The sequence below is a fragment of the Malaclemys terrapin genome, chromosome 1, assembly GCF_027887155.1.
Source record: "Malaclemys terrapin pileata isolate rMalTer1 chromosome 1, rMalTer1.hap1, whole genome shotgun sequence".
Lineage (NCBI taxonomy): Eukaryota > Metazoa > Chordata > Testudines > Emydidae > Malaclemys > Malaclemys terrapin.
The window spans coordinates 225,100,981-225,127,516 of NC_071505.1; the positions used below are offsets into that span (position 1 = coordinate 225,100,981).

Consider the following 26,536-nt stretch of genomic DNA (forward strand, 5'->3'; position numbering starts at 1 on the left):
CTTGGCATTACACATGTGAAATACAAGATGGGGGAAAGCATTCTGTGAAGATAAGGGGTATCACATGGGCTTCAGACAGCATTCTGTAAAAAAAACAATTAAAAAAAAATCACCAATTACTGACTTGGCTGGGAAAGTCATAATGACCAGAGAAACTGAATCTCTTTTGATGGTCATTATTAAATAAGAGCAGGCATACATTCATTGATACTTACACAGTAATTTAGCACAATAACATTTTAAAAAGTCAGATATTCACTTAGACTCAAATTTTCAAAGGCGCTCAGGGCAGATATTCAAGTGCTCAGCATCCACAAATGGGGCCAGTTTTTCAAAAAGACGTGGCTTCCAATTAGGCATCTAAATAAACATCCAGATTTTCAGAGGCTCTCACTACCCAATACCTCCCATTCTGACCCACTTGTGGATGCTGAGCTATTTGGAAAATATGGCCCCTTATATAGTAGCCATCTCATTCCCAACTCCTGTAGCTGACTCTGGACAGGCGCAGAGGTCCAATCATGTACATCAGCTAGCGGGATGGGGCCTAAATGTTGTTGCTAGGGAAGCATTCAGCAGGCTGTAGTTGTAGTTGTGACCCTGTTGTGTTGATGTTGTACAGTGGCATTTTGTTGATAGGATGAAACAGTCTCCATCACAAAATTAACTAACTGTAAACAAATAAGTGTAAGGCCATTGGATAGTCAGCATTTGTTCAAAAATTTTGTCAGCATTTTATTACCATTTTATTGCCACCACATTAAGATTAAAGCAGTACAGTAAGTTTAACCGTTAGCCATTATAATAAATCTTCCACCTGGTGCCACAAATGATCTAAAGCCCTACAATAAGCCAGGCAGAGCAGTCCTTAGTTAAACCTATATGTAATGCTAATAAGTCACACTTTTTGCAGGTTTATTATTATTTTCATAGCTTGGTTTATTACATTTTACATCTTACTTTTCTCTTAAAATATTCATCTTTATCAATTCTACTGCACCTGTTTGTACACCTTTTTTGTCAAAGTTTCTGACTGTTAGTCTTAAAACAGACAATGTGGCATAACGTGTTGGGACTAAAATTACAGTGGAAGACAGAGAAATAGTGCACCATTTATATTAAGAGTATGCCAAGCTTTTCTTGCTTTTTATTCTGTAATGTTGGTACTAATTGTTTGTTTTCTAAATACTTACCTGTCAACAGCGAGCTTCCCGTACCCCCTCCCAGCAGTGTTCAAAACCAATGTTGAAGTCAATGTCTAGAACTGACCCATAGCCAGTTGACCCTTTCCCCATGAATGCCAATGATCCTTCAGGCCAGGCTTCATGCCAACCAAATATGATAAACATAATAACACTTTCCTAAAAGAATTGGGTCTAACTCTGGCACCTTCTCTCATCACAGATTAACGGGCAGTAATGAATAGTTTCTGGCTTTCAAATGTTGTTGAGTGAATAATGTCTGGTGCATTTGCCAGGGTATAGTCACTGCATTACAGTTATGTAATTTATTTTTCTCTGTGGGGGGAAAAAGGCAGGTAGAATAACAGCAGGGTCTGTGGGAGATACAGAGGAGGAAGTCTGAGCTCTCCATTGGTAACTGAACAAAGCTTACTTGTCTGTTACACAAGCTAATGGTTGAAATGCAGCCCCTATTAAGGGTCTCAGGTGCTTTAGATGTCAATGCATTTGTGTTCTCTCTGTGCCTTAACTTAAGTAAACTGAAACATAACTGTAAATAAGAATCATTCCAACTGGAAAGTAATGGAGTTGGCTGTTTTCATACAATTTGGCTTCCTTAAAATTCTCAAATATGTCTTCTACTGCAAATAGTTTCCCCCCCTGAGTTTCTAACAGAGCAAGGATTTGAGAAACCTGTATTCAATTCCCTACTTTACCACAGATTTTTTATGCAACTTTGGGCATTTCACTTAGCCTTTCTGTGCCTCGGTTTCCCATCAATAAAATTGAGATAATACTTTCCTACCTCACAGGGGTATTGGAATAAATACATTTAAAGCTTGTGAAGTGTTTTGAGATCTACTGATGGGAAAAGTGCTGTGTAACAGTTAGGTTTTATTATCTATTCTAGCACTATGATTCACTCATTTGCATGCCTTAAATGCATCAGTAAAGGTGGGACATTTTTATTTGGAAGGAATTTAAGACACACGTTTAGGTCACTAGTATTTTATTTTTCTCATGTAAAAATGTATGTTTGTCCTAACAGCATATTTCAGTTCAAAATTTAAAATCTAAGCCACGGGCGGGCAAACTATGGCCCATGGGCTGGATCCGGCCCACCAGCTGTTTTAAGCTGGCCCTCGATCTCCTGCTGGGGAGTGGGGTCTGGGGCTTGCCTTGCTCCAGTGCTCCAACTCGGAAGCCGGCCACTCATGGCCCCCCTCCGGCTCCTAGGCACTCCAATGGCCGCACTCCAATGATCCCCTCCAGCGCTCCAATGGGAGCTGCAGGGGTGGTGCCTACAGATGGGGCAGCGTGCAGAGCCACCTGGCTGCGCCTCCACGTAGGAGACTGAGGGGGAACATGCCGTTGCTTCCGGGAGCTCCTTGAAGTAAGTGCTGTCCAGAGCCTGCACCCCTGAGCCTCTCTCCATGCCCCAGCCCTGATCACCCTCCCGCCCTCTGAAGCCCTCGATCCCAACCTGGAACATCTTTCTGCACCCCAAACATGTCATCCTCAGCCCCACCCGAGAGTTCACACCCCCAGCCGGAGCCTATATCCCTTCCCGCACCCCAATCCCCTTCCCCAGCCCTGATCCCCCTCTGCCCTCCAAACCTCTCGGTCCCAGCCCAGAGTACCCTCCTACACCCCAAACTCCTCATCTGCAGCCCCACCCCAGAGCCCACACCCCCTGCTAGAGCCATCACCCTCCCACACACCCCACTCCCCTGCCCCAGCCCAGAGCCCCCTGCTGCACCCTGAACTCCTCATTTATTGCCCCACCCCAGAGTCCCCAACCAGATCCCTCACCCCATCAGACACTCCAATTTTGTGAGCATTCATAGCCCGCCATACAAGTTCTATTCCCAGATGTGGCCCTCAGGCCAAAAAGTTTGCCCACCCCTGATCCAAGCTGTCTAAATGCTATGTTCAGTTTGGTAGGACAAAATTGTGGACTTCATCACTGGAGAACAGCACAACACTATGAGGTACAAGAGAGGCAGCCTGCCAATGTTTTGTTTAATACGTCTTCTTATAACTGAGAATGGCTCTATAAAGAGTAGGACGGTAACTTAGCTCCATGGAACAGATGACAAATGAACAATGGCGGAACCCTTGCTAGTGGTCTCTTGATAACTGCAGCCCCCTCCAAAGGCTCATTAAAATCTCAGTCCTCATGAGAATTCTTCCATCTGAAGCTCCAGAGTGTTGTGTGACCACTTTTTATAATGGTGTGAAAAATATAGCCCTGTGGTGGCTATTAGGAAAAGTTTTCACTGTATTTTATTAGCTGCTGCCTCCTCTTGTACTCACCTTTAGTATTTAAAAGTCATTTACCTTCACAAACAGTCCATTGAAACTAAACAAATAGAAATCAATTACTTCTAATGAGATGTCTTTTGTGATACGTTGCTTATGTAATTTTAGTTGGTCCTCTGTTTCCTAATTACTGGTTTAGCCTTGCTGCATTCCCTTGTACAAAACACATACACAGTTTTACCCTGAGTGTGACGGACACACACAAGAACAATGTAAACATAAAGGCTGCTTCTGAGGAACACTCCGTGCTGCTCAGGTTGGGAGTCTGCAGACATGACTTTAACCTTCCTTTGAGCTCCCTGAGCATGGGATACTGATGCCAGGGAAGCTCCCTGGATGCTGTAATTCCCTGTGTTCCCAAGGAGGCTTTATGGCAGTTGAGGATCATGAGAGCTTCTTTTCCCAGGCCAAATCACCCGCATCTTCTATAGGGAAGTTGGTAATGCTGTTCTCTGTGTAGCCATCCTTGCTCCCTCCCCACCCCTGATTAATATTAAGCAGTGTTAGAGCTACTCTAACTTATGCTGGACTGAAACATTTATAAAGGGCAAAGATGCAGCCCAGAATTGGTGTGGCATAAGAGGAGTGTCCCTGGCATGTCCACTTTTCTCCAGTCATGTCCTTTCCCCTGGTATGATGGCAGTAGAGCATAAGAACCCTGTGCCAGTTCTATAGCATCTAGTGATCCACCTGTTGTGTGGGTGATCCTCTGCAGGATATGTACACTGCCTTTAGGGCAGCTTTGCACTAAGAGAGAAGTGCCAACCTTCCCTGGCACAGAGTGAGTTTGCAGAATCCTGCCTATATGCATTGCTTTCCAAATGAAGGTCATTTTATTCACACGGCACAGTTTTTAGTTTCTGTGTGATGGACTGAACAATTTAAATGTAATGGATTGCAGGATATGGGAATAATTCATTCTGATTGGTCTGCTAATGGTCCTTATCTAACTGATACAAATCACTAATTTCAGCAAAAACTCATTTTCAGTTACTTTCGTTCACCAGAGGCAAAACTGATAGTTTGTGCTGCTGTTAGCTCCTTTCCATTTCTTCTGCAAGATAGCACATAGCAGCATGCCAAAGAAGAGGCAATATGGCCATGGGGATAAAGCACAGGACTGGACATCAGGAGATTTGAGATCTATTTCCTATTCTACTACAGGTTTCTTTGGGTGAGCCACTTAGGCATGTTTTTTCATTGGAGGGAGGGCATATGCCTTAGATATTGGACATCTAAAGTAGATGCCTTGATTTCAAAGTTACTAATCAACTGCTCTTCACACAAGCTTTGCAGAAGTGTGGGGGGGTGGGGAGGGGTGATGGTGTCATTAACCACAAATCTGCCAGTAGAGGTTCCACAGAATTGTGAGAGTTCAGAATTGAGATGAGTAATAGCAATATGGATCTTCGGTAGCTGTCTTATCAATTAAAGAGCAGTAGCTGGGAGAAGTTCCTGAGGTGATAGGCTTTATTACCTCATTTCAGTCCTCACTTTAAACATGTGATAAGCGGTGACTGTATATTAATATAATAATATGCCTTTGCTTGGCCTCTTATGGTGCTTTTCATAAGAAAAAATGTCATCTGGTAATATTAATAATCTTTAGTAATACTTTTATTCAAAAGATTCCAGTCTCCTTGAAGCTAATAATTAAAGTTAAAATCCACTCCCTGCTTTTACAACTAGTTGCCATTTGTGTCTTGCAGGTTAACTTTTTATGTTTTTGGGAAATCAGAGATAAACGGGACTATTCTGCATTCACAATAAATATACTGCCCTCCTTAATACTTTGTTATTAATCTATTAATGGTGGCCTTCGAGGGATGCTCTCTTCTTCCCTTCTGGTTTGGTCATTATCTTGCAAATCAGTGACTTATGAATTTAGCCATGGGCTTACAGGTTCTCACCACACGTTCACTCCAGTTGTTGTCCTGTAACAACTAAACACGTTCCACTATCTGTAAAATGAGCATTCCATAATTTACTTCTATGGGAGACCAAACACTTTTGAAATGGAGTTCTAAGCTATACTGCTACTGATGGAAGAGGGCATTGTGGTCAAAGTGCACTCCCAATTCATTGAATGTTCCCAGCCCTTGGGTGTGGGCACCTAGATACATTGATGGGCACTTTAGAAATGTGGGTGGATTGAATAGACTAGGTATCTATAAAATACAATTTCTACAACATACACTTACCTTATTTCCTGGCAATGACACTTACAGCTGATAGATTTTAGCTTGTTTTTTCATCAGGGAATTTATAACACAATGTACAATGATCTTTCTTGTTGCTCCTTCTGTGATATTGATCATATCTGACAGATCTAACCTATGAATGTACAAAGGGGGTGTAATGACATGTGTAATCTCAGAGTATCTGGTATATAGTAGGCAAAAAAGACAATGGATTGTCCAATATGCATATGAATTTTAAATTGCTGTGTACTCTTCTATCCAAAGGTAGGACTCTGCCACCTTTACACACAAAGGAGTAGCACTTTACTCAGTTGGTCTATTTTGGGGGTAAGGTGCATAAATATGATAGAACCTTCTGCCAAGCATACTCCCAGCTCCAGTACTTTATATTAGAGCCCTGCACAGGACTGTTTTTTAATCCTGCTCTCACCTGCTCCCACTATTATGGCAGTGGGTCCTGTGGGACCCACAGGATCCCAGTCCCACTGCAGGTCTCCACACTAACCACACACAGGGCTCTACTTTAGATAGTACCTATAGCACTGTTTCTTATCGCCAGTCTGATCTCACACTCACTATATTTCTGCTGCTATTCTAAGAGCACATTAAGTTGAATGATGCATATTTACAAGGACTTTAATGTCTTGTGTACAAGCTCTCCTAATGCATGTATTTAAAAGTTTTTATGGTGGAAATACCACAGAGACTCAGCTGGAGTAATTTGGCATAGCTCTGTTTGTGTCAATGGAACATTGCTGATTTACACCAGCTAAGGATCTGCCCCACTATTTAGAAAATGTCTATAAAAATGAGCTAAAGGTGTCACTGGATTCCATTCCATTGTCCCCCCCCCCCCAGATAACTCATATTCAGAGTACACTTTTTTGTAATGAAAATAAGGCTTCAGTATGGAGGATTCTGTAGGGGTTGCACAGGCCGAAGATCGTGGGATTGAAGCACAGCCCCTCTATAACCACTTCTCCAGCCTATGGACTAGAATAGCAGCCATGCCTTCTATGCAGGGACTGGAAAAGATTAATATTAATAATAATACTTAGCACTCTCCATATAAAGCACTTTTTTTCCCGAAACCTCACAACACTTTGCAGAGATGGGATAAGCCTGTTTATCTCGCTTTGTCAATGGAGATAGAATTGATCATGTTCTATCCCAACAGCCCTTCTGCATCAGCTTACTCCCAGTCATTGAAAAGCCTACTTCCTCAGTGCTTTTGAGATTCAGAGGCCCCACTACACTTCTTCTCCTACAGCCATGCACTCACATGAAAGGTCTGTTGCAGAGCTCAGGTGGCACAACAGGCTGTACGTGGGCCATCCATGGTGAAATTTCTTATTACTTTTTTCAGCAGTACTTCTTTCATGTTAAAAGTTTGACTATGGGCATTCTGATTCTTTTCCCCCCTGCCCCCCAAAAAGAGTACAGAATAGTCCGTCAGGAATGGCCCCTGTGCCTTTCCCCACTTGCGGAGATATTCCCCCAGTCAGGTTGGCGACCTCCCTGTAGGTGACGCCTGAGGTCTTTCATTCACCCCAGAATCATTTTCTGTACGCCTCAGGGGTCAGTTCAAACTTCAGCAGCAAAGCCTGTTTGAACAGGTCATAGTCCCCCCTCTCAATACCATCCATTTGGCTGAATGCCTCTATGACCTTGGGACCCAGCAGGGGGTTAGACAGCGGAGCCAATCTGGTTCAGATCACAAGCCTTCTCAAAGGCTCTGAGGTAGGCATCAATATCTCTTCCCTCCCTAAACTGGGGCAGCAGTTTGGTGTCTAGATTCCCTGCAGAACTGGCATCTCAGAGCTCTTCCTCACTTACCTCCTGGCAAGCGCTCTTGGCTAAGCATAGACCATTGCAATTTATTTATATTGTCTTTGTCATATTTCTGGTCAGCTCTTGCACAAGTTAATTTTTGTGAGCATTTTGCTTTCTAAACAAATTGCAGCAGATAAGGCAGGTTTGGGTAGCAGGTGTGAAGAAACAAAAGACAGAAGCAATATGGAAGCAGAAAGATGATAGAAATCCTGCAGCAGCTAGAGGAGGAGGAAAATGGACTAAAATACACTAGTCTGTCTGTTTATCCTACAGATTTCTGATGATTGATTTCTCACTATGGTGTCTTGGCTGTTCAGCGAGGGCTGTTAAGTTGGACGTTAGTCTTTATGGAAAGGTCATGTCCTGAGTAATGAAGGTAATACCTAACTTTAAAAAGGCTGCAAGAAGAGAATAAGAAACAAGGATAAAGGTGTTATTTGATTTCAAGAATTACCTTCTCTAGATCTTCTAGTGCCCTTTAAAATATCTTATGCAATGAAATTTTATTTTTAATAAATAAAAATAGAAGTATAATTGTGGTATTTACTGAATGTGCTATACTAGTTTATTGTTCACTTTTAGAAATGATTGTTCCGTATTGGTGGGGAAAGAAATGTTGCCTCTTTCCCTTTTCTACATTTTAAGGGGTGTGTGTGTGTGTGTGTGTGTGTGTGTTACAATCCTGGGAAGCCAATACAGTTTATTAAGAAAGATTACTTTTCTTTTGTTTTATTTTTTATTGCCTGTGATATTTGAAACTATGGTAAAATGCTAGCTTTTTTATATACCCTCATAATTCTTGTCATTTACAGCAGGAGGTTTTATGTATTCTCTGCAATATATATTTAGAACAGATAGGGTGTGTGGCAGCATTTGTCCTTCAGATCAGGATGGGAAACATTTCACTTCAAGCCAGACGGGTTATTAAAGGACCCCACCTGCTAGACATCACAACAGAAGGACTTTTTGCATTTGAAGGTGTCCCTAGCTTCTACTTATCTTTTTCATAGCTTCAAGTCTGTTACACCTTGGCACAAATACAAAGGATTATTTCTGTGATCATGCAGGCTGTGTATACCAGACAGGATGATTCTAAGATGAGGAGGAAATTGGCATACAGCAGTTCTATTTGAGCTGAACAAAGGGGGAAAAAAAGGAAAATAGGACACATTACCCACATTTTAAAAAAAATAGTACAGTATATGCAAGCAGTGCAATCGATGTTAAGGGAAACAATTTCTTCACATTGTTCTATTCCTCACTTTAAGCACTACTTGTTCACCACTTGGGGTCATGACAAAGGTTTTGGTTTCAAAATATTTAGACTATAGTGGTCTACAAGCTTTGCAGGGGTGATGCAGAAAGCTTTTTCGCCTCATACTTTAATCACATAAGTCTTTGTTTTAGCTGGCTGCTGCTCTCCATCATTCACAGCAGGTGTTGATATTGGACTGCCCAATGCCACTGCTGGAACTTGTGAAAAGGGATCAGTAAAGAAGCAGTAGAAAAGAGATTAACATGGAACTACAAGTCAATTTGTAGGTTCTTACTAATATTTAGTTTGGAGTCTATCAGTCCAGTTGGTGATAAAGGAAAACAAAAAGCATACACCATTGAAGAGCTATTCACAGCTGGAATTTGGGCTTTCAGACAATCTTAACATTGATTTGATATGGATTTGGCTTTGAGGCCATAATATGAAGATAAATAATAGGTTACTCTCTACAGTGACAAAATACTGGGTTATACCATTTGGGAAATGGCAAGAGAATGTTGTCATACTACTTTGTTACTGGAATGATTTAAAAAGAATGAGACACATACATTTAGGAATTAAATGAATGCAAATAGCAAATTATATTAATAATTGTGGATTTTTGGTAAGGGTGAAGCTATGGTGGTCTGGAGGCTGGACATGAACTATAATATTACCTTTGATGGGGGGTTGACTGTTCAAAAAATGCATAAATTGTAACTGTTCATAAATACTTTTATAAAGTGAATGTAATGCTCATGAAAACAGACAGACTAATAGACTTGAGAAGGAAAGTCCTCTATTTATCTGCAGGTCTGACACAGAATGAACAGTAGCAGTGAAAACTTCCTCAGACTGAGCCAAATTCTCCCCACATTTACACTGGGGTAAATCCAGATAATTGGAGTGAAGTCAATGGACTTACTGAGTATTCACATCTCTACAACAGACTCTGCTCTGGCCTGTTTCCCTCTCAATGTGTCTCTCTCTTGGGCCAGAGAGACCACCTCAAACGCAAGAAGCTTACTCTTTGTGTCTACTAAGGTCTGGAGTTCTCTGCTAAGACTACCAATCAGGATACCTGTTGTGGTAGTGGTTCTTGCAGTTTTAATTCAATTCACTGGAAACGGGAGTGAAATCACCAACTCGTTTCACGTAAACAATTATATAGCTGTCAGACCTCATCAGCTTGTGCTCAGTACCAACCTACAAGAAATTTCAATAAGTCATCCAAGGGAAAGACTTTATATTCCTTTAGAAATGTACTTACTTACGTATACACATTGGGACAGATCCTCAGCTGCATCAGCGCTTTACAAGGCTCAGCTGGTAGCAGAGGGCCACAAAGATGGCTTTACATATCATTTATGCTGTCTGGCAGGAAGCCATTTCAGCTCCTGGCACAACTTAGAGAAACCTCATTGATCTGAAGGCCAAAAGGAATCACTGTACTCATCTAGTCTGACCTTCTGTATAACACAGCCATAGAACTTCCCTGAATTAATTCCTGTTTGAACTGGAGCATCTCTTTTAGAAAAAAAATCTAATCTTGATTTTAAAATTGCTGGTGATTGATAATCCACCCTAGCCCTTCCACCACATCTATTGGTATGTTATTCCAATGGTTTATTACCTTCACAGTTAAAAATGTGTGCCTTGTCTTCAGTCTGAATTTGTCTAGCTTCAACTTCTAGCCATTGGATCTTGTTATACCTTTGTCCGCTAGTTAGAAGAACCCATTTTCAAATTACTGTTCCCCATGTATGGAGTTATAGACTGTGATCAAGTCAACCTTTCCTTTGATAAGCTAAATAGACTAAATTCCTGGAGTCAAGGCATGTTTTCCAATACTTCAATTATTCTTGTGACCCTTTTCTGAAACCTCTCCAATTTATCAACATCCTTCTTGAATTGTGGACACTAGAACTGGGTACAGTATTTGAGTAGCAATGGCACTGGTGTCAGATAACTGCCCTTCTGTTCCTTGAGATCCCCCAGGATGGCATTGGCCATTTTGACTACAGTATTGCTTTGGAAGCTCATGCTCAGCTGATAATTCATCATGATCCCCAAGTCTTTTTCAGAGTCACTGCTTCTCTGGATAGACTTCCCCATTCTATAAATATGATCTACAGTCTCTGTTCCTAAATGTATAATCTAGTTTTTACATTTGACTGTATTAAAACACATAGTGTTTGCTTTCACCCAGCTTACCAAGTGATCCAGATTGCTCTGTCCACATCATTATTTACTAGTCTCCCAATCTTTATGTTTATCTGCAAACTTTATTAGTAGTAAAACCCCTGCAGGCTTCCCCAATTGCAACCAGCTGCCAATACCCTAAGGTAAGTGGCCCCCAAACTTTTTACCTCATGCCCCCTCTTACCCCTGTAGTGTCCATGTCCCCCGCAAAAAAAAACACTCCTTGGGGCTGGGGCCAGGAGCAGGGGATATGGACAGGGGTAAGGGGGCAGAGGCTGGAACCCGGAGCACGGGGCCAGCAGCCAAGGCCCCAGGCATAGGACTAGCAGCCAGGGCCGGGAGTAGAGCCCCAGGTGCGGGGTCAGCAGCTGGGACCCCGGGCGTGGAGCTGAAGCCGGGTCCATGCGCTGAGCAGAGTGGCGCTCGCTCCCTGCCCCCCATGGGGGATGGCCCAGGCCCCAGCTGCACCCCCTGAACTTTTCTCAGCACCCCCATGGTGGGGTGTGCCCCACAAATTGGGGACCTCTGCCTCAGGGGGTTATTCTGGCAGCAGCACTCCCAGCCACACTTCCTTTGCCTTTGCCATGTCCCCAGTTGTAGTGGGTGGGAGGGGTTATTGTAGAAATATCTATGCTATCTGTACAACTACCTGAATCCCCAAGGAACTGTTTCATGTGGCTTTGTGGTTGCACTGCACCAATAAAATGGAGCAAAACAGACAGAATGGGCGTAAGTACCCAGTACATTTATTTTAAATGTTTATGGAAGCAGAAAAAATCCCATTCTTTTCCCCTTATAATATATTATTTTTCCTTCTTGTTTCCATATTCATTGGTATGTTAAATAAAAAGTTTTCCCATTCACAGAAACATAGAAGATCCAAAGAAATTACAGCTGAAAACTTATTTATCTAAATTCAGAAGCCTTATTTTAAAGCAGTTTTACTATAATGACCATTGAGATGTATTTATATTTGTTGTTTTTTAAAAAAGAGGCTGAGAAATGTGATACTGTGTGCAGTTGCAATTTGCATAGTATAACAAATCACAATGGGTCTTTATGTTCTCTTCCCGTTATCCTGGAATTATATGGGAGACTTTTTTATTTTTAATGAAGTCATAGCTTAGAGGGGGGAAAACAGGAATGAAAACAGGAACTGAATATTACAGTTTAGTTTCTTTCTGTGCCTTTAAATGAAAGGAGCTCTGTGTTTACTATTCTGAGCTTTAGACACTCCAACCATCTGTTTCATTAATAGGGATGGGAGAACATTGCAAAGTACCAGCCTCCATATTCTATCAAAAATTCCAACCAATAGTATTCCAAACCCCATTTAGTGTCTTTTTAAAAGAGTCATAAAGCAAATTGGAAAAAAATCAAAATGCATTTTAAAAATATACCAGATTCCTGAAAGTCCACTGTAAATTCCCATCTTTGAAACAAAAGCACAGTCATTTATGTGAAGGAGTATTTAGTGACACTTTACTTTATCCCTCAGAAATCTATAGACTAGCCCACACTGAAGGAACCAAGCTGGTTTATGTATTTCCGTGCAAACAGATAATCCCTTGCCTTGAATCTAAAAATGGCTTTGGGCAAATATTATGATCTAGTATTCAAAGCATGAAAGGATATATATCCTCATCAAGAGAAGAAATATTTATTCATTCATTTTGTGTCGTATGGGGTTGCCATTTTGCCTTGATGATTAGTTTTTAAATTAAGAAACCTTGCTCTTTCAGTTAATGAGGATCAGCAGAGAACTACTGAAACAAAAAAAAATTATATGTTAAACATCAGATATTCGTTGATAGCAGTTTCATTCAGTCACCTTTCAGTACATTTAGAAGGAATTCAAAATCACAAAGATGAACCAGTTTTAACTTGATGCTGCTAAGAGAACTAAAATGTGTTTGGGCTCTGCATATTAATTACCGTGCTGTTTTAAAGGTTACAACAGTCACTTTCTCCCAGGGACATCATAGTTCTGATTTAATATTACAGAATATTATAGAGCCTTTGCAATGGACTGCAGAAACAAAACCAGCAAGTTTTATACTTTTCTTGACAAACCCAAACAAGATAGTAAAGGGGTGTGAAAAAAGAACCAGACCGGTGTGGAAAAAAATTGTTCTGGCATTTATGGATTGATAGGTTCTTTCTAAAGTGTTAAATGGAAAAGAAAAGATAGTGCTACTTTTATAACTTCCATGCCTGTCCTGACTAAAGTTTTCATAAGTAAGACAACATGAAAGGATCTTTTTTAGCAATTACAGTATGATTCATTTTGTAGTAAATTAGAGCAACTGTTTCAAAATGAATGCAAGTGCTTATAAAACACTTGTTGGCACTAATTACTAATTAGTAATTGCTAATTAAATATCAGAAAGTGATTTTGGTGAGAATGCATTTAACTAAATTATAACTAATCTTGCTTTAGCATTGTCAGCCTTTATGACATCCTAATTCAAATTATATATCCTAAATGTGGAGTTTTGTCCCTTTTTTGAAATTCCTCTCGAGGATGTTATGTGATGTTGCTTTTAAATCTTGGCATAGATTTTCTGTACACAGTTGGGAATTTTACTATAGACCATGACAAGTGCTATTGAGTTTAAACATTGCCATTTCTTGTCTAATTTCTTTTGTTGTTGTTGTTTGTTGTTATGATTCTAGCTGTGTGTATTTAGAAGTATCTTCTGGACACTTAAGTAACAACCAGAGCCACGACAAACATATCTGTCCTCCCTTGGCAAAGCAGTTCAAATGGACCATGTTTGCAAAGCCCAAGATTCAGTAGAATTACTTATCCTCCTCAGCTCTGCCATATCATATGACCAAAAGTTTTAGATCCACAGAGTGAGCCTAATGGGGAATGTGTCCAAAACTGGTGTGTATTTTTTTCCTAGGGGCCTCAAATTTTCTCCACAGAGCTCTCTATCAGCAGACAGCAACTCTTATCTCACACCAAGGGGGCTCTGGATCATAAGTGGTGAATGTTTATCATTTCAATCAGTTCCTGGGCAATGGTCTCCCAGTGGTTTGTGACCCTCATTTGGCAGCATTGTCTGAACTGGCCCTGATGATTAGCTTAGAAATGGCCATGTGTTACTCTATTTTTAAACTCAGGACAGTTTTGAATTGATGTAAGGTAGTGTTAAATCAATGGTGTCCATTTGAAAATGTTCAGCTGTTCTAAAGTGTTCATTCTAGAATTCTGATCTCCAGTCACATGATAGGATAAGCTCTCTGCAGTTTTTTTAAAGCAATGAATGACTATCCATAGTAATATGGACATAGTGCATAGTTTAGAACCCGAATTGTTCCAGTCAGCATGGGTTAGTATGATGCTTCGAGTAAGCTGGTTTCAGAAATGCAAAACTAATCAGCAGGGCCGGCTTTAGGCTGATTCCCCCGATTCCCCAGAATCGGGCCCCGCGCCTTATGTGCCTTTTTAATTTTTTTTACACTCCTGGCGGCAGTCTGGGTCTTCAGCGGCACTTTGGCGGCGAGGGGTCCTTCACTCGCTCTGGGTCTTCGGCGGCAAGGACCCCCTACCGCCAAAGTGCCACTGAAGACCCGGACCGCCACCAGGTATTCAAATCGGGCCCCACAGTTCGGAAAGCCGGCCCTGCTAATCAGAGTCTTATTTTTTTAGTTCATGTTATTCTAAGTTGCAAGCCAAGTAGCAAATGTGGCATGCTTTATTTCTAAAATCTAATAACTATGGTATAGGGGGTGAAAAAACATGGCAAAACAACTTTTCATAGCATCTCCAAGGAAGGATTTGGAATCCAATTTGTTCAGATGAAGTCTGGATGCTCAGAGTTGAATGGCTGAGGATTGACCTGCTATCTTTCTTGTAAATATCCTTTGTAGAATTGGATTGAGTGTAATTTTTGTTAGGGTTTTCAATTTTGTTTTACTTATATTATATTTATTTCAACTGTTGCCACATACTTGTCTCTGTATTGTACAAAGATTATAAATTACAGAACTGCTCAGTGCTGGACTATTTTGGTCAATGTCAAAACGAATTCTAAATGAATGTGCAAGGGATCATTGTCCTCAATGAAAGAACTGATGTCCTAATTCTCCCTGTGTGTTGTGGATGCACAATACAATAAGAACATTTGGATGAGGGATTTTTTATGTTACTCACATAAAGATTTATCAAATTTGTGAAACCTTCAACCTGCATTGCTCGTTGGATATTGGGTTATTCTGAAAAAAAGAAATGATTTTTTTTTTTTTTTTTGCCACTACACATTGTGTCTACTGTAGGGAGAAAATGTTCTATGATTTTAATGTTTGCATTGAAGACATTTAGTTAGGACTATGACCTTTTATAAAAATAAATTGAAGGAGAAAAGAAGGAAATATGTGTTGTGAATATGTGGATACCCCATAGCTAATTCTGTGGCTGGTGAACTAAAATTGTCTCTTTTGCCTTTTAGGTTTTCTAAGTACTGGAGACCAAGCTGCAAAAGGCAATTATGGATTGCTTGACCAAATCCAAGCTTTACGATGGATTGAAGAAAATATTGGATCCTTTGGAGGAGACCCAAAAAGAGTTACTATTTTTGGATCCGGAGCAGGAGCATCCTGTGTTAGTCTGCTAACACTATCTCACTATTCAGAAGGTAACAATCCTCTTGGTAAAATAAAGGTAAAAAGGGATCCTTTAAAACCTAGTGCAATTTTTTTTAGACTGAAATGCAAGGCAACTGACACCATCAAGTAGAAACTCAGAATTATATACCAACAACTTAAATGAAATACATAGTGGCCAGTATTCCAGCTGATTCTTAGTAAACCTACATTATGCTTTTTACTATTGCATGAAATCAAAAATAAAACTTAAATTATGAGTTTACATTTCAAACTGCTCCCCGGGAAATCTAAACTGTCTGGTTTATATTAATTTTTTCCATTTTCTCTTCCATCAATTGTCTGTCCTACTTGAACTAAAATGGGGCAGTGAGCCTTCTTTTGTTTATTTGCAAGATGCCTGTCTGTGCACATCAAGCATACATTTTAATGTCTTAACACAATGCAATTGTGTACAAAAAAGAGTAAGCCTCACAGATGTAGAGTCTCATCCTGCAGTCCATATGCATGTAAAGCTCCTACAGGGCTGTAATAAAAGTTTGAGCTGCAAGGCTTTTGGCCCCTGAGTAAAAATGCACTAATGTACAGTGCAGGTATTGAATAGCTCTACAGAAAGATTCCAGTAAGTATGATCAATAATACTGTACAAAAAATTAGAAAAAGACCACAGTTCTCTAAAATCTTTGATCTGTTTCTGCCCCCTTGCTCCTCCGCCTGCTTCAACACACAGAGGAGTCTATAGGATAAAACTATCTTGCAGGAGATAATTGTAGAAGATATTATAGCAAGCATGCTTTAGTTGAAAGTACTTAAAATTATTGCACATATTGGTACAAATAGGGCATAATGAGTAAAACTGGGCTATAAACTATGCCAAAAGCAAACAGATGGAGTGATGAAAATCTTCACTGATCACAGCCTTTACATTCTGTAATTTGTGCAGTAAGTAATAATCATCAGGTGTATTATTCACAGTCAGTTTTCACCATATATGCTTCTGGGTACTCGGAGCTAACTTCTGTCTTAGTCATTTCTATTTCACAAATCATCCACAGTATGTAAGTGCTTTGTAGTCTGTATACACACTCTGGCCAAGACATTTTAGGTTGGATATTCAAATAGGACATTTCAGTGTTCCCACCAGGAAGAAGAACAAAATAACCCAACTAAGCAAACAGCAAAACGTATGGGGAAGATTCACTGGTATGTTCCAACTGCTTTGCTACTCTCTGACAGCACACAGCAGCATTAAATCTGGGTCTCTGGTTGCTCTGCACACCGGAGAATAGCAAAGCAACCAGAATGTACCAGGTGAATCTGGCCCAGTATTTTCAAATCCTTTCAGAAAAATGCAAATATATTCTAATTTATCAGAATAGTCAATGATAACAGGAAAATATAAGTAAAGCAGGTAATGGAAAATGATGTCAGTGCAGAAGGATCCTGGAAATCAAGCCTATTAAACTGTTTTTAGCTGAGCATTTTTTTTTTCAAATTATATGATGCCTGGATTCTGTGAAAGGGAAAAAAAGAGTGCATAATTTTCCTTTGACCTTTAAACTAGTGAAGATCATATTTATGTGAGTCATTTACACTCAGAAGAGAATATGATTGTTTGTAGCTGGCACTCCTTCAAAGATTAAAAATGTTAAAGAACTACCACTGTGCTAAAACTGTGGTATTTTTGTTAAAAGTGTAGGGTTATTGTGAAAAATATATTTTGTCCTTGAAAATGCTAATCTAAAACTTTCATCCATCAAGAACCAGGGAGATTTTATCTAGAAGTCTATTAAAAGCTACAGTGAAAAGGAAGAAATTAGTTACATTTAAATTAAATTAAATTTAAAAAGTTAAATCAGTAGAACTAGAACTGAAATACAGGAATCTGCATCCTTTCAGTATCATACAATCAAAGTATTCTTTGCTTAGTAAAAGCAGCATTTTTATATGTAATTTCATTTGCATTTAAACAATTTGCACCTGCAGGTTTATTCCAAAAGGCAATCATACAGAGTGGAACAGCCCTGTCCAGCTGGGCAGTGAACTACCAGCCTGCCAAATACACTCGGATATTGGCAGATAAAGTGGGCTGCGACATGCTGGATACCACTGACTTAGTTGAATGCCTTCGGAATAAGAACTACAAAGAACTCATTCAGCAGACTATCACTCCAGCCACGTACCACATTGCCTTTGGGCCTGTGATTGATGGGGATGTGATTCCAGATGACCCTCAGATTCTAATGGAGCAGGGAGAGTTCCTTAACTATGACATAATGCTAGGTGTGAACCAAGGGGAAGGCTTAAAATTTGTGGATGGCATTGTGGACAACGAAGATGGTGTTTCCCCAAATGACTTTGACTTTTCCGTCTCCAATTTTGTGGACAATCTGTATGGCTATCCAGAAGGGAAGGATACGCTCCGGGAGACCATTAAATTCATGTACACTGACTGGGCAGATAAGGAAAACCCTGAAACACGAAGGAAGACCCTGGTAGCTCTGTTTACTGATCACCAGTGGGTTGCCCCAGCTGTTGCTACAGCTGACCTGCATGCCCAATATGGCTCTCCAACATATTTCTATGCATTTTATCACCACTGCCAAAGTGAAATGAAACCAAGCTGGGCTGATTCAGCACATGGTGATGAAGTTCCTTATGTGTTTGGCATTCCCATGATTGGTCCCACCGAATTGTTCAACTGCAACTTCTCCAAAAATGACGTCATGCTCAGTGCAGTAGTTATGACATACTGGACAAATTTCGCCAAAACTGGGTATGTGTTGCATCTTATAGCTTTTTTCATTTCTATGATTGTTTTGAAATACTGAAGTATTCCATTGTAATGGTCCCAAATGATGCATCTTACAATAGTTACCGCACTAATTGGAATCACTAATGCAGAATACTGCTGTAAAAAGGGCTTATTTATATTAATATATTTTTAAACTAATATTTTCTCTATTAAACTAGTTATATGTGAAGAATGATGTATTGTACTTTCCATTAAAGTGGGGAAATTAATAAAAAGGTAAATGTCCTTGAGGTCAAAAGAGCTCAGCAACATGCTGTAAATCAGAGGAATTGTCTTTTTTACTGCAAGAAGAAATTGTGACGTAGATCATACTTATTCACTAAGAAATTCTCTAGTTTTTCATAAAGGGAAGGGAACTTATTGGAGAAGTGGATCAGGAAGATGTCCATTGGGAAGATTTTTCTCTTTGGGAGTCAGAAATGGAATAAAAGTTAATTTACTAGAATCTAGTAATCAAGAAAAGTCTCACACAAATCTGTTTAGGTGGGGGGAAGGGTTTTAAAAAAGGCTGGTTACTAGAACATAGAAAGGCATCAATGTTGTGCAGATATTACAGACATAAACACTGAAGAAAGAACCTTCAAAGTAACTTAATCTAATTTAATAATTAATAAATCCTGTGCACTAAGCCTTCTTCCTGTAGCATTCTTCTAAAGAATATTTCAGTATTTTAGTTAAAAAACAAAGGCTCTTTTTGTCAACTTTGACTCTTTGGTACTAAATTAAAATATAGCTACTCATGGCACTGTAAATCTTTCCAATGAACATTCAGGATTGGTTTCCTGAAACTGCAACTCTACTGCAGTGCAGTGAACAGTCTGCAGCAATATAGGAAAGGTTCAGAGATGCCTAGAGTTCTAACACTCACAGGCTTAGCAGCTCTGACGGTCTTTAATGAATCCAAATGACATTCTGGGGAAAGCAATTTTTGCAGTCTTAATGTGGAGCATGAACTGAGTCAAAAATAAAATGCTGCATACAGGTCGCTTTGCTGGCTAAGACAAGACAAAATCTTTTGTAGCAGTGTTCACTAGACAAACAGGTGTTTTTGTATGTGTGGATTGTGCAATACTGTGGTGACAGTGAATAGGTGATAAAATATTTAAGGTGTATCTGGCATCAAGAAATGGCAACAAGAAGGATGGACTGCTCAGGGGAAAACTGATTTAACTGACTGTGTAATCTATATGATGGTGTGCTATACTGACCGCTGCATTGCATGAACTTCTGACAGGGCTCAGAGACAGATTTTTTTGATGATTAGATTTTTATTAGTGTGGATAAAACAGCTCACATACATCTAAGGATTCAGACCCGTAGAAAAATACCTTAGAGGAATTATTATGTAGGATGTCAAGACCTTCTCTGTGTAGTTATTATTTATAATTATATTATTATTATTTCCATAGAATGCAAACAAGTCAGACTTTTGTTTTTATTTAAGCCTTAGAAGAGCTCTTCACTGCTCCATCTGTCACCATTACTCATAATTTCAAGGCAGTTCCTACGCACTGCTGCTGGAGAGCTGATTTTAGCAGAATATGCATACCATTGCCCAGTCCTCCGGCTGTGGACTTACATTCATATTGTACCTCCTAAAGACTGCACCAATGCTTCAGAAGGGTCATTAATCATTTCCAAAGCACCCAACTGATAATATGCTTAGTAAATGGAAATGAGACTGAAATACAAGATCTATTCCATTGTGGATTCGCTCCTTTACAAGCAGTCTGAAAAATGGATTATAAGTACAGCCCTGTAGCTATAAAATTCCAGGTGTCCTGCAGAAGGGGAACTTCTTTGTTTTGTTTTAACAGAAACCCCAATGTTACTCCATAGAATCCATCTTTTAGAACAAGAAATTCCCTGGTGAATAAATGGAATCTTAAGCTCTATGACTATATTTGTTCTGCACCTCCAACACATCCAACTGAAATGAAAAGGAGAATTTCCTGTGGCAGGGGAAAATAGCATCTTATAGACTATAAAACCTCAAACTGAGATTATATAGGGATTTATTTTAGGTAACTAGTCTTCAATCCACCCTCCCACATACAATTTGGATTCCAGGTGTGCAATCAGGCCTAATGCATCAGAAGCACCTGATAGGTTTCAGATTTCTGTTTTTCAGTCATTGTTTTCCTGCTTTATCCTGATATTATTTGGCTGCTTTGTTTTTGTGCCCACGGCAATAAATATTGAAAATCTATTCACTGTGAGACTATAACACTTCAGGTTTCTCTATAGCTGAACCATAAACATTAAAACTGCAGCCTGTTTACAAAAAAATACTTCTGACACTCCTCCAGTCCTGGATGACTCTCACACTGAGACAGCATCTAGGAACTTACTGTACAATTACTGCTCAGTTAGTGCAGAGCTCGGAAGGGCTGTGCTGAGCTTCTAATTGACACACACCTCCTGCTGCTTAAAAACACACACACTGTTTAATGGGTCTACTGCCAAGGCTAGGTTTGGAGGACAGGTCAATACTGTAAAATCACTAGGTGTCAAAGACACAGCAAAAGGCACTGTACTTTTATTGTGTTTTACTTTGAAGTCAGTAACTGAAGCTAGAAAACAAAACGTGACAAATAAAGAGACTGTTTAGTGTTGAATGGCTCATGCTTGAAATGAACACTTGGAAATTGCAATTTTCTGATGGTCCATTTCCCTTTCAGTACTAAGACTATAGTTGTTAGCCTTCATTCATCATCATCTTGGCCTCTGAATCTAGTCACCAAAGCTCTCTCTTACTAAAGATATCCCTTAAAAATAGTGTGGGGGGGGGGGGGCGCGCAGGGGAATACATTGTGGAATATATGTTTGGGGGATCACAATTAAATATTGTGTTAACTAACATACAGAGTATAATATATATAAAAACTGTTTGCATGAGATTTTCTTTAAGATCTGCTTTTATGCTTCATCCTGCTGTCCTTGTACAATCACAATTCCAATTTTACATGTTAAAGGAATTGGTCATATCATTCAGGCTTTATCACATCCTCCCACTGTAAGAACAGTGGTAATGGGATAGAAGGCAAAGGAATTGTAAGGTGGTCTTGTCATAGACTACACCTTTATTTCCCTCTCTCTGGTCCACCATAGAGCACCTATTTTCATGCTTCTGGCTCCTCAGCCATCACCTCTTGAGTGGAGACACGCATCTCCCTCCCTCCTGACCGGGTACTTCCAGGCTACTCAGTTCCCTCACTACACTGTGAATTCCCTAGTAAGTCAAAGTGCTTAAGCAGATCTGCTTTGCCTTTTCCTCAGAGCCTATACATACACTGTAATTGCCCATAGTTAAGATACCACACAGCTCTTTCTAAGCAAGCACTTTTATTCTTAAGTTAAAAGCATTACAGAGAAAACATGAAAAGAAATACAGCAACCTACACACATCTAATAAGCATACCAGAGATCACTCAACTCCAAGAGGGACTGTGGTCAGTAAACAGTCTTCAATCCCCCTCCCACACACAGGGATTTTTCTATGGTTACAATTTCATAACACGTTTTGCTCAAGAACACCGATGAACAAGAACACTAATGAAAAGTTTAGTGCCTCCTTTATACAGCCCGGGTCTTCGATTTGGGAATAGGTAATTCATAGACAATGGATTTCTCCCTAGGGTATAGCTTCAAAAGTTTGGATCCAGAAGAGGAAATTTGAACTCCTTTTCTCCAAAGTATTTCTTACAAAACCCACTCAATCAAAAAATCATTCTTTTCTGGTCCATTGTTTAAAAGAGTCATTTGAAACTCATAACTCTTCCCAAAGTTCACATTAGTCATCTCTCCCCTTAAAGAAGTTACATATAGTCCCACAATAATACATCTAAGTTTGACTTTATAATACAATGAACTCACAAGATACATAAACTTAGCTCAATAAAGTTTGCCCAGGATATTGCAGGAAATGACCATATATGTCACAGAAGCTTCCTGGGTTTTCTTTGAATGCTCCACTGCAGGGAAGGGTTGGCAATGCCAAAGAAGAGGCATGGATGGAGCTGAACTGATATTTTAGTTTAGGAGCCAAGCTGGAAAAAATCATTTTGGTTTGAACTGAAACTTTATTGTTTTTAATTGCTGAAATGAGAAAAAAATGCATTTGGGGCTGAACAAAATATTTTGTCCAATCCAAAACAAATAATTTATTTGTTTCTATTCCCTTTGGGTTATGTTAAGCTGGTTTTCACTTTTTTAAATTAGCTAAATTTATTAACAAAACACTGTTTCAAAATGAAAAAAAAATTAATGTTTAATTTTAGAATGGTCAAAACAAAACTTTTAATGTCAAAATGGTTGAAATTAACCATTTTGCCATTTTCCGTTTTTTTTTTTCCAGGCAAAACTATTTGCTGAATTCAACCCAGATTTGTGAATAGTTTCAGTGCCCCTCCAAAATGCATTTTTAATGAATTTACTATGAAGAAGAAGAAGAAGAATCATCTCCTAGCTCTAGGCATGGAGCCCGTGGGCACCTCCTAGTGGCTTGCTGAAAGTACTCCTCTTTGAGGCAGTGTAGGTACAAATGGATATCCATTCAGACTGGCTGATTGAGATCCATTGGGGCACATCCTGCTGAGTGATACTGCCTACCTCCTGCCTTCCCCAGCAGCCCTCTCTTGGCCCTCAGGAACTATTTCCACCTACTACATATGACACAGAGGAGAGTCCTCAGGGAACAGGCATTGGAACCCCCCATTTTTACCTACCTGCCCAGCTCACAGCCTGCTGCTTCCCTCTACTTACGTTAGTGTAGAGGAATGTATAGGTGTCACAGGGTGACTGGTTCCTTTAAGAGGGAATGCATCCAATTCACCTGTGACTAATTAGTTGTCTCCCAATGGTCATTGGCATCTGGCCTCTATAAAAGATCCAGACAGTAGTTCAGAAAAGGGAGCTGGAAGGAGCAGGATGAAACCTGAGAGAGTTGCAGTTGAGAGCTGTTAGTGAAGAGAACTGGGGCTGAGAGAGACTGGATGAGAGCTATTTAGAGAGTGTTGTGGACAAGAGCAGTCAGAGAAAACTGGCCAGACCTGGGGAACTCTCTCATATAGAAGGCTCTTGAAGAGGATCCTAGGTGAAGGGGAAAAACAGCTCAATCACTGCAAACCAAGTCTAAAAACTAGAGGGTTGATTCTGGAGGTTCCCATGAGAATGAATAGAACTTGCAGGCACAGGGACCTCAGGAGTGGAACACTACAGGGAGCCCTTTTGCATAAGGTATCAGTCGAGGGCTTCAGGAAAAGGATTGCAAGCAGCACCGGGAATTGCAAGAGGTTAAGGTCCTGGAATAGGGGAAGAAGAACAGGGGAATGGAGTGGTTTTTTGAATCTCAAGTGGGGGCCCTGGAGATGGTGACACTGGAGTGGGATGGAGGACTGCTCTATTTTAACATGTTGTACTTTGAGGGGGTTGAGAATTGTCTTACTTTGAGGGATTTTCTGAATGTTGAAATTGTACTAAGAAATTGTCCCTGAAGCCAGGGCTTGAGTTGGTTTCTGAGAGGGACATTGTTCCTTTCCTGGGCAAAGGGAACCACTCTACTCACCTCTGGGAAGGCCTCAGCTGGGGTACCATGTCCAGTTTAGGTCACTAATATATAGAAAAGATGTAGAGAAACTGGAAAGGATCCAGAGGTGAGCAACAAAGATGATCAAAGGGATGGAATGAAAGCTATACGAGCAAAGGCTGAAGGAACTGGGTGTGTTTAGTTTAGAAAAGAGGAGATTAAGTGGGGACATGATAGTGGTCTTCAGATACTTGAAAGGCTGCTACAAAAAAGATGGAGAAAAGTTGTTCTCTTTTGCTACAGAGGGCAGGATAACTGGTTATGAGTTCAAACTACAGCATAGCGGATTTAGATTAAATCTCATGAAAAACTTTCTAACTGTACGAAGAGTAAGACAATGGAAAAGACTGCCTTGGTAGCTCCTTTGCTGGAGGCTTTCAAAAGGAGACTGGATAGCCTCCTCTGAGTTGGCATCTTGGCAGGGGATTAGACTAGATGATTCTGACCCTATGATTCTATGAAAGGAAGTGACCATTCTCTGTAGTGGAGAAGTTGGAAAGCTCAGTCAGCCCCAGGGAATGTAGGGGAAATTGAAGTGGGACTTGACTGTATCATAGTTGGTTGGTCACAGGAAAGTGCCCTGGCAGGGGTGAGCCCTGCTACACAGGCCGAAGGGAAAAGACATTGATTTCCGTATTGAACACCTTGTGTAATAGGTCTCTGCAGAAAAATAGTAGTAAAATACTTTTCCTAAACTCTACCAAATTTGAAACAAATGATAATTTGAATGAATAGATCTCTCAGTGTATAGGCAGAACTGGTAGTGATGCCTATTATTAAGGTGGCCTGACACTTTCCATTATAAGATCCTCAGATTTCAGTTCCTTCTAGCATTTATAGTTTATTTTGAATTCAAATCTTCAATGATTTCTTACAAAAGATGTGTATATTGCTTACCCTCTAATATTTTATTTATCTTTTTGTTTGAAGATATTGGTTGATTCCAGGTCTGTGTTACTGAAAGAAAGTACAATCACTATTGTTTTGGTTTCATAAATAGATACAATAGCTGTCAGAAGCCAATATTATTAAGAGATTGCACGGGAAAAATCAGAAGTGTAAAGAGTAAACTCTTTTACACACACCCACTTGCAGCAAAACTCATTGTTGAGAGGAAGTACACTCTCAAGGGCGCCTTTTGCCTTTCTGTTAACAAAGAGAGTGCAGTATGTTTGCAGCGCATGTGCAGCTGCAACAGTGGCACTGAACTTCAGTTGCAGAAATTCATTTTGTCATCCAGCAAAGTCACAAAATGCCACAAAAGAATGGAACATATTTAGAATACAAAAGTGCCTGTCAAAAGTTTATTATGATAAGTAACAGTTAATATATTCATGAAAACTGTTAGATAAAGGTTACAATTTGAGCAGCATTATGTAGAGCTCAGTGAGAGATGCGGCTCCCTGCGGAGTTCTCATTCTACTGGTGTTAATACCCAGAGACATTCAGTACTGTTTCATTGTGAAGTCTTCCGTTATCTTAACTGGCTGCCAGAGCTTCAACTTGTGTGCATGTGTTATTATTTTGCTCCTGAATCAGCCATCACATCATTGCAAAGACATTTATTTCATGACACTTGAGAAGCAAGCTGCATGTAGGCACTTTGAAGAGCTGTGCATCAAGAACTGTAGGTTGGTCATCTCTGTGCTACCGGATATAACTGGGGCATAATGACAGGAGTCACAGCTCACAAAGAAGGAAAGTTGAAGAGAGTGGTGAATGAATTCTCTGTGATTTCCCTCTCTGGAAAGGTTAGGGTGACCGGATGTCCTGATTTTATAGGGACAGTCCCGATATTTGGGGCTCCTATTACCCCTCACCTCCTGTCCTGATTTTTTCACACTTGCTATCTGGTCACCCTAGGAAAGGTCTACAGTTTGAGTCAGTCCCTCAAGGAAAATGGCTAGATGATACAAGAGAGACTATTCTCAGATACTGATCTGAAGGTACTTTGGTGGCAGACATTCACTTTGAGAACATTTCGGGTGTAGAGCGAATTTAGAGTGAAAAAATTTAAAATAAGCATCATTAGTAGAGAGCAAACACTGATCAATAATTATATTCTAGCAATTATATGAAAATAAGAATGGTGTCTATGCTAAAGCACAAGATTGGGAACCAGGAATTCCTAGCTTTGTCACAGACTTTGTATGTAACTCTGAGCAAGTCACTTGGCCTGCCTGTGCCTCTCTTTCCCCAGCTGAAACACCGGGGATACTAATACTAACAATTAACTCAGAGGGATGTTGTAAACCATAATTCATTGAAATGTTCCGAGAGCTTGGCTGGAGAATTTATAGAAACACAGAAAAGCATTGTTCTTCTTTTATTATATTATTATCTGCATTATTCAGGAAGCATTCCAGTCGTTTTCTTTGTTTCATAAAGACATGGATGAGCTTCCAGAATGTCTATAGGCCAAAAAGTAAATTGAAAGGCTAAAATTCCAAAACAGGAAGTGGAGGGACAGTGCCAAGTGAAAGGTCCAAAGTCAAGTGAATGGCTAATTGCCAAGTGAAACCAACTAGG

The 26,536-nt window shown here is 40.0% G+C and overlaps 1 protein-coding gene across 3 annotated transcripts in view; it reads left to right on the top strand.

The window, feature by feature from the left end:
* Positions 1-26,536, top strand: part of NLGN4X (neuroligin 4 X-linked) — a 268,032-nt gene that overhangs the window by 235,042 nt on the left and 6,454 nt on the right. For all 3 annotated transcript variants that reach the window (XM_054008284.1, XM_054008274.1, XM_054008291.1), the window contains 2 exons: positions 15,452-15,637; positions 17,592-18,381. In XM_054008284.1, the coding sequence (XP_053864259.1) occupies positions 15,452-15,637; positions 17,592-18,381 (976 nt within the window). The remainder of the gene's footprint in view (positions 1-15,451; positions 15,638-17,591; positions 18,382-26,536) is intronic.